General features: G+C 28.8%; 2 protein-coding genes across 2 annotated transcripts in view; one reads left to right on the forward strand and one right to left on the reverse strand.

The window, feature by feature from the left end:
- Nucleotides 1-2,758: 2,758 nt before the first annotated feature.
- Nucleotides 2,759-6,062, reverse strand: LOC107443745 (zinc finger protein 468-like). The gene has a single exon (XM_043046573.2). The coding sequence runs from the start codon at nucleotides 4,159-4,161 to the stop codon at nucleotides 3,472-3,474; it is 690 nt and encodes a 229-aa protein (XP_042902507.1). The 5' UTR covers nucleotides 4,162-6,062; the 3' UTR covers nucleotides 2,759-3,471.
- A 94-nt stretch (nucleotides 6,063-6,156) lies between these two features.
- The window catches only part of LOC107443740 (zinc finger protein 850-like), a 21,333-nt gene continuing 12,566 nt past the window's right edge, over nucleotides 6,157-14,923 (forward strand). The window contains exon 1 of the mRNA XM_071179285.1: nucleotides 6,157-9,634. Within this exon, the coding sequence (XP_071035386.1) occupies nucleotides 8,630-9,634 (1,005 nt within the window). The 5' untranslated portion in view covers nucleotides 6,157-8,629. The remainder of the gene's footprint in view (nucleotides 9,635-14,923) is intronic.

The following is a 14,923-nucleotide window of genomic DNA, read 5'->3' on the forward strand; positions in this document are numbered from 1 at the left end:
ATTTATACCTCGATTTTTTCATAAGGGAGTGGCAATTATTTTACTTTTCTAAACACTTGTTTTATTATTTTTTATTTTGCTGTGCTTTTAATTTTTAGTGTTCTGCTTTTTTTTTTTCTTTTTGTATTTTAGTTTATACATAATTTCTTTTTTTTTCGAATGAAAATTGTGCATATGTAGAAAAAAATTGAAACTAAGCAGAACTTTTTTCAGGGAGAAAAGTTTTCTATTTCAATTTGAAAAATAGCTACTAAAATGGAAAAAAAAAAAAAAAAAAATGTAGCTTCTTTTTCTAAAATTACCAATTCTACTTTACTTTATTGTAGCGACTGCCAAAGTTTCAGAAGGGGTGGCGCACATTAACTTCCCTTTCAATTAAATTTCAGAAGAAAATAAAGTTTTCTATTTGGAAAATAGCTTTAAAGTTGAAATTGAGAGTTAAATATTAATTTCACTTGACTTTATTTTCGCGAATGTCATGAATTCCAGAAGGGATGAAGTATATTCTTCTCCCACTCACTTTAATTTAAGAGGAAAATAAAATTTTCTTTTTGGAAAATGGCTTCTATTTTTTTTAAACCTATTTTATTTGTCTTTATCACAAAAGTCCAAATTACAGGAGATAAAAACACATTTTTGCCCTCTTACTTTAATATCAGAAGAAAACAAAGTTTTCTACTCCCTCAACTATAATTTAAGAGAAAAATTAAGTTTTCTACTTGGAATATAGCGTCGAAGTTATAAAAAAATATAACTTTTTTTTTTCCTAAAATTTCCAACTTCACTTAATTTTATTCTGCTAATGCCTAAATTTCAGAAGATGCGAAGCAGATTTTTCGCCCCCTCACTTTTATTTCAGAGAAAAACACAGTTTTCAATTTGGAAAATAGATTTAAAGATGAAATTTTTTTACTTACCAATTTTTCTTGACTTTATTTTTGCTCACGTCGAAATTTCAGAAGGAACAAAACACTTTGTTCGCTCCCTCATTATTATTTCAGAAGAAAATCAAGTTTTCTACCCGGAAAATAGAGTGAAAATTGGAAATAAAATATTCTTTCTACTTTTACTTTACTTTTCCAAATGTCAAAAAGCACGTTATTCGCTCATTTAGTTTAATTTTAGAGCACAATAAAGTTTCCTACTTAGTGTATAGCTTTTTTTTTCTTTCTGAAGTTACCAATTTTACTTGACTTAAGCAAATGTCTATATATTAGAAGGGGCAAAGCACATTGTTCAATCCCCCCCCCACACTTAAATTTTAGAGGAATATGAAAGTTTCTATATGGAAAATAGTTTCAAAATTGAAAAAAAAAAAAAATTTTTTTCTCCCTCAAATTACTGATTTTACTTGACTTATTTTTGTGAGTGTCCAAATTAAAGGAGGATGGAAACACATTGTTTGCCCCATCACTTAAACTTTAGAGGGGGCCTCCGCTCCCAGTTGATACGCTGCTGGGTCTGACACTAGATAGTAGAGGAAACAACTAAGACAAAAATACAATATACAGAAAGTGTTAAGAATCAACTACATGTAGTTGTGACCTTTCCCCCTCTCTGCGAAGCGTGTTTGTTCTTTTGAGAAAGGAAAATAATTCGCGAAAAAGTGTTACACCGTGTTTTACCCTTTCGTTATATATATATGTAACATAAAAAGCTTAAATTAATCTTTTTATGTTGGATTCTTTGTTACAGAACTTCATCCTAATTGATTATTCTAATCGAAATACCTTCTCACATTTTTAAAAGCCACATCCTGTTCTTAAATCTATTTTTGGATCAAGTATGCATTTAATTAAAAGCAGGACATTTTTCCCTTTGCCTTCTGAGGAAAACGCTCGATCTATTTCATAAACCAATAGCAACTACTAAGATTTCCCTAAATTGAAACATTTTACTGGTCTTACTTCGCAGGATTTTCCCTAACATATAACCAATGAGCGCAACTTTTCGTGTTCACTTTTACACTCCTCATGACTGCTCTGTCTAATAATTAATAAACAAATTTTGTACCCTCCTTCCCGGCCTAACACCTGTTTTAATCCTTCCACTCGGCAACGACGTTATATATATATATAATTGAAAGAAAATTTGCAAAAAATATGTGATGCAGGAGATAACCCCTTGACCATCGGGGCCCAGGGGTAGTTACGGCCCTGGATAAAATGAGTAATTTGAGAAAATATAAAAGGTTGCCATTTACAATGGGGGTGTGTTTGAGCCTCCTAAACCCCTCCCTTACCTACCTCCTTGCTATCAATGCTTACTCATGCATATAAATTTATACATATCTTTCTTAATATTTTATTCGAGATCTTTGTGTTGATTCCTTTAGTCCTAACAACAATAATTTTTTTAATTTTTATTTATTTTAAAGAAAATGATATTATGACACAGTTCTAAGATTCCCAAAGCATGGGGTTTTATTTTTCAATCAAATTGTTTGAAAAATAATTCCTCAGCAAATGGTAAATCAGAAGAAAGTTTTCTAGCCCATGTCTCGTAATGTCTCCTACATCTAAAACAATCACTAACACAGCACAGCATGTAGTAACTGTCGTAACATACATTGAAAGTGAAAGTCCTTTACTAGATGGCACAAATATCTAAACTGATTTAAAGTACGGCACTCACTCAACTACGATAGTTAGGTTATAAAATCATATAAATTAAACTTTTCATAATGTTGTGCAATCACATTTGACATAAAATACGCTATTAAATCACACAATAATGAACAAACAACTAGAATGCTATCTATTCTGTGAAAAAAATTTATTACACAAACAACAAAAATCAGGTTTTTCAGCATTAGAAACATGAGAGCTAAAAATGTTGAACATCTTTATTTTTACATAAAATACAATAATAATTTACTCCACAGAAACATATTTATAATAGCTACAACATTATTTTGCTTAAAAAAAAATTCCGAAGATATAAGAAAAAATAAATTTTAAGGAACAGCTAAGAAAATTATTTGAAATATTTTTCTAAATCAATTTCTTTAAATAATGCAAAGTTTAATATTAAATAAAGTGCATTTCTTTTAACCATATAAGAATAAAACAATAGCAAAACATAGTTGGTTTTTTTAGCATAGGTTAAATTTTTTAGGCTAGACTGCATACATATTTCAATAGAATAGCTCTTTAATATAACAGATTTTAAAAAAATCAATCTTAGAAAAACCCGTCCAGGTTTTCCTGGGTAGGTGGGTTTTTTTTCAACCCTGGCATGAACACTACTATGTCCAGTCAAATTAGCTCTTCTTGAAAATCTCTTACTAAATATACTACAAAAATAAGGTTTCTTGCCAGTATGGACACGATTGTGAAAAGTCAGTAGACGTCTTTGTGAGAAACACTTATTACATACACTACAAGAATAAGATTTTTCACCAGTATGAGTACGTGTGTGTATAGTCAGTGTACCTCTTTCTGAAAACCTCTTAATACATACACTACAAGACTAAGGTTTTTCACCAGTATGAACATGACTATGTTGAGTCAAATTACATCTAAATGAAAATCTCTTATTACATATATTACAAGAAAAAGGTTTCTCGCCAGTATGAACACGAATGTGTTCAATCATATGACCTCTTTGTGTAAAACTCTTATTACATGTACTACAAGAATAAGGCCTCTCACCAGAATGAACACGATTGTGCTCAGTCAAATAATTTTTTCGTGAGAAACTCTTATTACATACACTACAAGAATAAGGTTTCTCACCAGTATGAACACGACTATGTTCAGTTAGTTGACCTCGTCGTGAAAAACTTTTATCACATGTACCACAAGAATAAGGTTTTTCACCAGTATGAGTACGTGTGTGTTTAGTCAGTGTACTTCTTACTGAAAAACTTTTATCACATATACTACAAGAATAAGGTTTTTCACCAGTATGAGTACGTGTGTGTCTAGTCAGTGAACCTATTTCTAAAAAACTCTTATTACATGTACTACAAGAATAAGGTTTTTCACCAGTATGAGTAAGTGTGTGTTTAGTCAGAGTACTTCTTGCTGAAAAACTCCTATTACATATACTACAAGAATAAGGTTTCTTACCAGTATGAACATTATCATGTGTAGTGAGATGAATCTTCTGTGAAAAACTCTTACTACATAAACTACAAGAATAAGGCTTCTCACCCATATGAACACGATTCTGTTTGGTCAGAAGACCTCTTAGTGATAGACTATAAGAATAGGATTTCCCAACTGTATGAATTTTGTAGTGCTTAGTGAGACTTCTTCTTTTTGATAAAATCTAGTTACTTATATTACAAGAATAAGGTTATCTTACAGGATGAAAAACACCTTTTACTTTTCTGAGAAAATCTTTATTTGCTCAGATTGAACAAATAAGGTTTCTTAACAGTGTTAAGACAAATGTAAATAATTTGAAGAAAATTTCTAATTACATGAAATGCAAGAAATAAGTTTTTTGCTTACATGACCTGTATAAAGTATGGGTCTCTCTCTTCCAGTTTTAAAATGTAAATCACTTCACTACCAAAATACTATGCAAAATATTGTTGCAAAACACTTTTGCATGTGTTACTAGAGCAAGATCTCAAGAATAACAATTATAAATATGCTGCAAGAAATGAAGATATAAATCAACTGTGCAATGATATTAAAATGGAAATGCATAAATATAAGAAAAAATATAGATTTATTGTTCAAAACAAATTTTTTCTTTTTTTATTTGAAACAAATAGCTATAATTAGATATTGGGAAAATAATTTGCCATTAAATAAAATGAAGGCAAGAATTCAAAATAATTTTCACAACAAAAGTAACTCATTCAAACAGCACAATGAATCCTTCAATAGCATGTTGTATCAATCACTTACTGTGATTGAATTTTCTAATAAATTACTGTAGAAATATGATCACTTTATTACAAGAATTCAATTTATTAATAGGTGTATCTGTGAAAGAATCAATTCATATTTTTTTGAAATTTCCAACAAACTTTACTTCAATAATATTTCTATTTCACCATACATACAAAGATACAAAACTAAATTAAATGATTTCACTTTATGGTTTTTTTTTCTTGCATAAAAACTGCAGAAACAATGAACCTCTTTATGTAGGAGATTCCTTTAAATTTAATACACTATGAATGAATGCATTCTTAGACACACTGCAAAATTAATGTTATTTGTCATTAGGAAAATTTCTTACAAAAATAAACATAATGCTATTTACTATTATGAAATTAAATATTATATACTAGAAATTAGAGCTCATTTACAATTTATTACATACACACATCTTGCAAAAAATATGGTTCAATATATACTTTTATGTCAGACGATATTTTTTTTTTTTTTTTACTTTCACTGATTTAAAAGGTTTGACATTATAAATATATATATAGATTTAAGAAATTAAATTGCTAATTTTTATATCAATGTTTCATCATATCTGATAAATGCATGCTCTTATAAATTAACATAAATATGTTTCTATATTATGAACACACAACATTTAAATGAAATTATTTCTTATGGCATACTTTCTATTTTGAATAATGATTAACTACACTTGGAAACTCTTCAATAAAGTGCAAACATTAAATTTCTATGAAAATATTTTTCTCTTAGAACATCATTGCAACTAAGTGTCACACTTTGCCCAGATACTTTTAACCGTTTGTGTCACAGCATAGAATGTTATTGCCAACACAGAAAGATATTGCCTACTATCTCCTTCTGCCAGGAACCATTTAACACACACTGCATGTATAGTTTGTTAACTACATGAATCGAACAGAAAACACAATTCTTTTTAACATTTAGGCACGCACAGCACGTTTTTGTTTTCAGTATAAAGAAGATATCATAGAAATACGATCTGCATGGAAATAACCCTTTCAAAGCACTTTCTATAGATTTTCAATTACTATGAATGTAATTTAATAATCTTCTAAATCCAAACAGCACATTAAGTGAAATTTATTGAGGTGGAATGCAGATTTCTGAAGATTGCGACGAGCTCTTTGCGGTAGCTTACAGCTCTGTATTTTCATTAATGTAGTTTATGGTTGAGGCTTGATCGTGAGACTTGATAGCTGGAGGTTGTTGTGTCTCTAGTCGCCGAAGATCAGGTGGGTCGAAATAGGCAACCGAAAACTCTCACCGCATTTATGCACTTGTTGAGAATTTTTAACCGAGTTATACTATATTAATTAATACCTTCTTCCATAGTCTAAATAACACTTATACTTACCTGATTTTGTAAGGAAAAGCTTTATAAAATTGCTTTTTAATTTGCAATTTACTTAATGTCATATTTAGAATTAGAAGATCTAATCGTTCTTGGAGACGTGATATTATAAAACGCACAATATCTATGCCTGCGTATTCAAAAAACCTTTCCTATGGAATTGCACTCAGAGTAATGGGGAAAATTTAGAAAACGAATTAAAAAGGTTATTTGCATGCAGATCTTATACTCATGATATTATCTTTTTTATACTAAAAATGATTTTAAAAAAGGATCAGTATTGAACAGTAAATAGGATTCATGTTGTGCGTAATAAATAATTAAAAAAGTGTTTTCTGTACGATTTATATTATTAATGAACTATTCGTGCAATTAGTGTTTAATGCTTCCTAGCAAAAGGAAATATTATTGAAGGCAATATTATTTTATGTAGGCAACATATGACATAACTTTTTATGTTGTGTCATAAACAGTAAATTGTATCTGTGTCATAGTGACAATGATGTTCTAACGGAAAAGTATTTTTATACTTACAAATTTATTTTTGTAGTTTGTGTGCTTATAAGTTTCCAAGTGCAGTTCATAATTTTTGTTCTTTATTAGAAAACATTTTATTTCTTTTCTAAAAAGTAATTTTATTTAACCTTTTTGTGATCACAATATGGAAATAATTTCTTTTGACAGTCATTGTGATAAATTAATTAATCTAAAAAGAATTAATTTGTTTGAATCTGAGTAATACATTGAATGAACTTTTTCATACAGTGCATTATCAGACAGTTGTAAATTAATTAGAATTGAAGATACCGAATACAGTTGCTGGTAATTAAACTATCTCTTACTTTTATAAAACACACATGATTTGATATTCATATATAAACAATTTTAATTTTTTTTTTCGCAGTGAGTAAGAGAAAATATTTGTGTGCAGTTTATACAATTTAATACTTATAGATAGATAGAATTAAATTTTCTTGATACTCTTATAATTTTAATGAATAAACACATGCCTACTATATGTGTGATAGAGCACTGATCCAAAAATGTACCTGTAAAGCAAAAAAAATTGTATTTATAATGTCAAGTCTTTTAAGTGAGTAAAAATAAAAATTCAACTTAATAGTTTATATTGAACCATATTTTTGCAATGTGTGTGTGAAACAAATTATGAATGAGATCATCTAAATTTGATAATTTCATGTACTAAATTGTAAATACCATTATTGTTTATTCATTTTCAAATTTACAAGAGGTCTTTCTAATAATAAATAACATTGATTTTACAGTGTGTCTTAGAATGCATTCATTCATTGTGTATTGAATTTAAATGAATCTCATACATAAAAGGGTATATTGTTTCTGCATTTTGTGATAACATAAAGTGAAATAAAAAAAATTTAGTTTTGTGTCTTTGTATGGACAACAAAACAGAAATATTATGAAAATATAGTTGCTGAATAAAGATGTTTACAACTCAATCAAATTTAAATTAATCCTTTGGTAAATGCATTTAGTAATAGATCTATTCCTTTAACAAAATGATCATATTTCTACATTATTTTATTTTGCTTCTTTAAAAAATTTAGTCAACGTATAAGTAACTTTACACAAAATGCTCTTTTTTGTAACATGCTAATAAGAGCCTAATTTAATTCAGAATAAGTTACTTCTGTAGTAAAAATTATTTTGAATTCTAACCTTCATATTAATCAATGAATAATTAGGTTTTCCATTATTTAATTATAGCTATTATTTGTATCAAATAAGAAAAAAATAGCAAAATTTTGATTTTGAATAGATTTTCTATCTTTTTTCTCATATTTATGCCTTTCCATTTTAATCTCATTGCAAAGTGAATTGATGTGTTTATTTCTTACAGCATGTTTATGATAGTTTTTCTAGAGATCTAACTCAACTACACACAAATTATCTCTACCTTTATGATTCTTACTCTAGTAACACATGCAAAATTGCTTTACAACAAGATTTTGTGTACTATTCAGGTAGTGTAGTGATTTAAATTTTAAAGTTATCAAGGAAAGACCCACAGTTAATACCAATCATAAAAGGAAGAGTCTTATTTCTTGTAATTAGAATTTTTCTTCAAATTTTTATTACATTAACATTTGTCTTCAAACTGTTGAGAAATCTTAATTGGGATGTATGAGTGAAAAAAGTTTTCTCAGAAAAGTAAACATATGCTGTAACAGTGTTTTTCATCCTGTAAGATAACCTTATTCTTGTAATATATGTAACTTGATTTTTTCAAAAAGAAGTAGTCTGACTAAACTTTACAAAATTCATACTAGTGACAAATATTATTCTTGTCGTATAAGAGTATAATAAGAGTTTTTTACAAAGAGATCTTCTCACTAAGCACAATATGGGTGAGAAGCCTTTTTCTTGTAGTATATGTAATAAGAGTTTCTCACAAAAACATGTACTGACAGGACACATTCGTGCTCATACTGGTGAGAAGCCTTATTCTTGTAGTACATGTAATAAGAGATTTTCAACTAGAGCTAATTTGACTCAACATAATCGTGTTCATACTGGTGAGAAGCCTTTTTCTTGTAGTGTATGTAATAAGAGTTTTACGCAAAGAGGTCAACTGACTGAACACAGTCGTGTTCATACTGGTGAGAAGCCTTATTCTTGTAGCACATGTAACAAGAGTTTCTCACAAAAAAGTACACTGACTGAACACAGCCGTGCACATACTGGTGAGAAACCGTATTCTTGTAGTATATGTAATAAGAGATTTTCAGTTAGAGGTAATTTGACTCAACATAGCCGTCTTCATACTGGCGAGAAACCTTTTTCATGTAATCTATGTCCTAAGAGTTTTTCAGAAAAAGGTTATTTGACTAAACACAGTCGTCTTCATACTGGTGAGAAACCTTTTTCATGTAGTATATGTCATAAGAGTTTTTTGTGTAAAAGCAGTTTGTCTCAACACAGCCGAGTCCATGCTGGTGATTTTTCTTGTAGTATATGTAAAAAGAGTTTTGCAAGTAATAGTTATCTAGCTAAACATATCCTCACTCATACTGGTGAGAAACCGTATTCATGTAGTATATGTAAGAAAGGTTTTGTGATAATGAGTCATTTGATTATACACAGTCGCATTCATACTGGTGAGAAGCCATATAATTGTAGTGTATGTCAAAAGAGTTTTTCAAGGAAGGATCATCTAACTAATCACATTCGAACTCACACTGGTGAGAAACCCTATTCTTGTGGCACATGTAATAAAAGTTTTTCGCAAAGAGATCTTCTGAATAACCACATTCGTATTCATACTGGTGAAAAACCTTTTTCATGTAATGTATGTAATAAGACTTTTTCAAGAAAGGATTACCTAACTCGTCACATTCATGTTCACACTGCTTAGATGCCATATTCTTGTATACATAGAAAGAGTTTGTTTTTTCACTTAAAGACCATCCAACATATCATAGTTTTATTCATACTGGTATAATACTGCATTATTCTAATGTGTTTAAAAAGAGTTTTTTTCTTCTTCAAAAAGACTGACTTTATTTATGTTTGTTGTAACATAATGTAATAAGAGTATTTCTCAGTAATGTTATCTGACTAAATGCTGTGTTGTTCATACTAGTGAGCCACCATATCTTTATAGCATATGATAAAGTAGTTTTTAAATAATAGTGATATAAGTATTTACATTCATGCTCATACTGGTTAAGAAACCATATTCTTGTAGGATCTGTAATAAGCATTTCTCAACAAATGCTAATCGAACTGTTCATAGTTTTGTTGACCCTGATGAGGAACCTTATTCTTGTTGCACACGTCAAAATAATTTTTCCAATCATGTCCTGACTCATGCTGGTGTGTTCACTTTTGCAGCATGTGTAAAAATAGATTGACGAAACATAGACCATTTTTCACGGAGGATAAATTTTCTTCTTGTTTCGGTTATAAGTAAAACTTTTCACACAAGTGTCACTGGGCTAAACACAGTTTAATGAAGCTGAAAAAGTTTTTTTCTTTTCAAAATATTTTAAATTTTGTGATGCATTTTTAATTGTATTTTTATTTCTTTGTATATGTAATGCCTGTAAAATAAATTTGAGTATTGAAAAATTGTGGATTGTAATTTAAATAAATCCTTCTAAGCACATCTTAGAAGAAGTTGTGACCTTGGTTACAGGATAACATTACTTTATTTACAACCAGTTTTGCTTGACCAAAATATAAATTGTTATTTATTCTTTCAGCATTAGAATCCTGAGTTGTAGTTAATATTTCTTAATAAAAAAAATTTAAAAAAAGCACTTCAGTAGCAGCTTTTAATTAAAATTATATGTAACATCTTTTATTTAATGAATATTTTCTAGCAGCACATGCACTATTGCAATTTTTTTCATTTCTTTTAACTACGAAATATTTTAAGTTAAAACCAGAGAGAAGTAAATTTTCTTTGTTTGGAAGTAAATTTGATTTAATTGCAAGTATGAAACATATAGATAAAGTAGTATAAATTGCTTCATAAAATCAATTTCCTGTACTACTTTTAATCTAAACTTTTTCAAGCTTTCGTCATTTTTAAATCTTATATTTACGTTACCAAAATATTGCTGTAATGAGTATTATGACAGTTTCTTAAATGTTTACTTGATATAAATCACACATTAATCACATTTGAACGCGTTAGATGGTATAATTTATCAAACTTTTGAAAAAGAACACAAAAGATTACTCAAACTATTAAAAAATCAAAATTTGTAAATTTTTATTAAGGTCTTTTCTTAATTCAAAAAACTATATTTTGCTAATTTATTATGTTAAATATAGAAGTAAGCAAATAATTTCAATGTGTCATTTGTAATAACTTACCAGTTCATGGATATTCATGAAATAATTTTCTTGTTATAAAATGCTTACATATGTGTTAGTGTGCAGGTGAGATATTTATTTACTGTAGCCCTTTTCTTATAATGGATCAATGCAGTTTAAATGTCTTACATAAAATATTCTACTTTGTTGTATATGTTTGAAATAGATACACTATATTTAATATTAAATTTAGCATTGTAACATAATGATTAAAGAAGTAAAGTTTTAAAAATTTGTCATAAATGTTTTTTTGAATTTATCATTTGTAGTACAATTTCAATATCTGCATAAAATATTTTTTTTTGTTTATATACGATTAAAATAAAATACATTTAATTTAAAATTCCATTTGCTAGTTCGTTGAAAGAATGAATTTTAAAAAATTTGTTTAAGACATTCTTTAAAATTTATCACTTCTTATATCTGAAGAATTTTTTTTAAAGCAAAACTGTGTTGTAGCTATAATAATTATGTTCATGTGGAGTAATTCATTCTTCTGTTCTATATAAAATAAAGATGATTATTATCATACTATAATGTGAAAAACTTAATTTTTGTTGCGTGTAATAAAATATTTTCACAAAATAGATAGCATTCTAGTTGTTTATAGTCATGTTAATTATTGTGTAATTAAATATTGTATTTTATGTCACATGAAATTACACCGCATTAGGAAAAGTTGAATTCATTAGGCTTATTTATCTCATTTTTGTTGCATGTGTAAAAAAAAATATTTTCTCAGAATAGTGTCTTGGCTGTTCACATTATTTAATATTATACTTTATATAACGTAAGATTACTGTGCATTATTAAAAGTTGAATTCATAAGGTTGAGTAACCTAGCTTTCGTAGTTGTGTTAATATTATTATTTGAATCAGTTTTGATATTTGTGCCATCTAGTGGGGGACTTTTACATTCGAAGTACGTTACAAGAGTATCTATCTGCTGTGTTAGCCCTCGTTTTTGGTTTTCCAGGCATGCTCTAGAGAACTTCTGATTTATTATTTTTTGTTGAGTTATTATTTTTCGATCAATTTGATTGAAAAATAAAAACCCATGGCTCAACTATGGTAAAAAATCATTGTTGAGGACAAAACTATGGTAGATAGGTACCGAAATGACATTCTCATTAAAAAATAAGAAAAATAATTTTTTTTCTTGTTAGGCTTAAAGGAATCAATACAAATATGTAGAATATGCTATGAAAATATTTACCCCGACCTGCCACAATTGAGGGCATACGGGTAAATGTTTATTAAAAACCAAGTAAAAAAAAAACATTAAAGAACATAAAATACAAAAAATGCATAAAATACAAATGTATATGTATACATAAGATATGTGTATACATAAGATATGTAGAATATAGATGAGTATTAAGTATGAGTAAGAATTGATGGAATAAATTCAGAGCGTTGCTTTTATTATTACCAAAAGTGAGGTGTACAGTGCGCAAAAAAAAAACCTGAGTATCTTTTGATTTAATGATTGGATTTTCCAGTTCTTGAACTCAATCTTAATGGCTCGAGGGGGTGACTTCAAATATGCTACATAATAAGTACAGCGATATTTTAAGTCTCGAAATTAGAAACAAAAACGTACTTTCTCTGAATAAACCGTCCTGTTTCTACCCCCAAAATGTAGGGGGTAGCCGCAGTTTATTCAGGAGAGCGATTCAAAGTTTGGACCCCCCCCCACCAATGTTAGTTTTATTTTTTGCGTATTTCAGCATATCTCGAACTTTTAAAGCGAATTAAAAAAATCTTTGCATACAATTATAAAATTCGTTTATCCAAAAATAATCCCATGCAAGAAAATAGTTTTTAGTAAGTATTTCGTAAGCATAGTCTTAAATCTTTTGAATTGTAAGGTATATAAATTTTACATGGCAAAATACAAAATTTGAGCGAAATCGGTTGAATAGTTCAACCGAAATCGACATGGAAATCAAATTTTAAATATGCAGTTTTTAAAAAATTTGATTTCGCAGGCACTAATTCTACCGATTAGCACAAATTTTGTTTTCGCCATGTAAAATTAGCCTACTATAAAATTATGTATTGTCTACCTTACAATTCGAAATTTTTTTCGAAATAAATTAATAAAAAATGATAAGTATTTGTTGAAATTTATTTATTACATGAACTTATCTTTGGAGAAACGAATTTTTTAATTGTGTTCAAAGATTTTTCAATTTGCTGAAAAAGTTCTTGAAATATGTAAGAAGTAAAATTAGCATTAGGAGGTCCAAACTTAGGATTGCTTTCCTGACCGCACTATTTGGACCATATTTACAAAAAAATGTCGACATATGTAAAATAGAAATCTAAATCCATGTTTTAAATTTATATTTGTAAAAGATTAAGCGAAAATTTTCTTCAATTATTTATAAACTATAATATTTATTTCCATTTATTAATAAATAGAAAGCTTTGTTATTGGCGATCGAAATGGGCTGCAGGTGGCGTAGAGCAGAACTCTTTTCCTATGGCAACACTTCACATGCTTTCCCCATTAGCGTGTGGAAAGTCACAGAGGAAGGAAGTACGTTAGTTTCTCTCTTGATTTTCAAATAGATTAAAATCTTTTAACTTGAAAAACTATATGGAACTGAAAACTACATTAAACGTAGTTCTAAAGAAAAGTATCATGGAAATTTTAAAAAATATTTTTATTAAATAAAAAGGAAAAATATTAAGAAAGGGGAAAATATCGTAGTACATTCCTATACAACTGAAAAGAGGAGGAGAGGGAAGGGAGAAGGGCTAAAGGCATGAAACCGGTCTCTCCCCAGGCGTATTCGAGTGTTGCGATCGCAAATTTTTGACTCTTTTACCTTGTTTAAGTTCAAATTACCAAATATCAGGGTTGTCAAGGTTCTTCCACAGCGGAAAAAATCACTCTGGATCTCTCTTGAAAAAATTTAAAAATATATTTAGCGAAGTGTTATATTGAAATATTAAACAGATTGCAATTATAAATTAGTTAAAATATTAATATTATTTGTCGTCAGTCCATAAATAATATTTAAAAAAGTTATAGTGAAAAAAAGCAATAATTTGGAATAAAAAATTAATGCAACAAATTAATACAGCTTTATTTTAAAAATGTAACACTAAACATACCTTAACCCAGGGATGGGCAAACTTTTTGGGTCGTGGGCCAAAAATCTAGAAAAAAAAGTTTGGTGGGCCGAGTAAAAGCTTCTGAAATAAAATAAAGTCAATTCATCATTGAGTGCACGTCACTCTACATCAACTTTGCGTTTTTTAGTTGCCATTTTGGGATAAAAAATGTTTACAAATAACTCAAAAAGGCAGTAGCCATTTTATACATTTAATAATTTCACCATTATTTACAATGACGTTGTATGTGTGCAATCTTTCCATACGCAGTAAATAATGTTAGAACTAGAGCCGGCAGAAAAATCCGTTCGTTGGAACTTAAAACGCGTAGTCAGCCTCATGTGAAGTACAATTCACCTATATTAGATTCCATATGTCTGCTCCTCGAGAAAGACAAATACTAGTTGGAGCTAATCTACAGCTATTCTATAAAGAACTTTTGCTTTCAACATTTTACCAGTTAAAGCTGTTTGTGCTAACTATTTTAATTAATTTATGTTTTGTAGAACAAAAATAGAGAAAGTGAAAAGGTCATCAGTACTTTGTTAAAAAAGAAATCAACAAAAATAGTTTTAAACAAAGTAGATATATTCGCCACTGATCGGCTAGTTAAAATTCTGTCCGCGGGCCGGATAAAATCTTCCGGCGGGCCACAGTTGGCCCGCGGGCCGTAGTTTCCCCATCCCTG

This window comes from Parasteatoda tepidariorum, chromosome 3, assembly GCF_043381705.1.
Source record: "Parasteatoda tepidariorum isolate YZ-2023 chromosome 3, CAS_Ptep_4.0, whole genome shotgun sequence".
NCBI classification, from domain to species: Eukaryota; Metazoa; Arthropoda; class Arachnida; order Araneae; family Theridiidae; genus Parasteatoda; species Parasteatoda tepidariorum.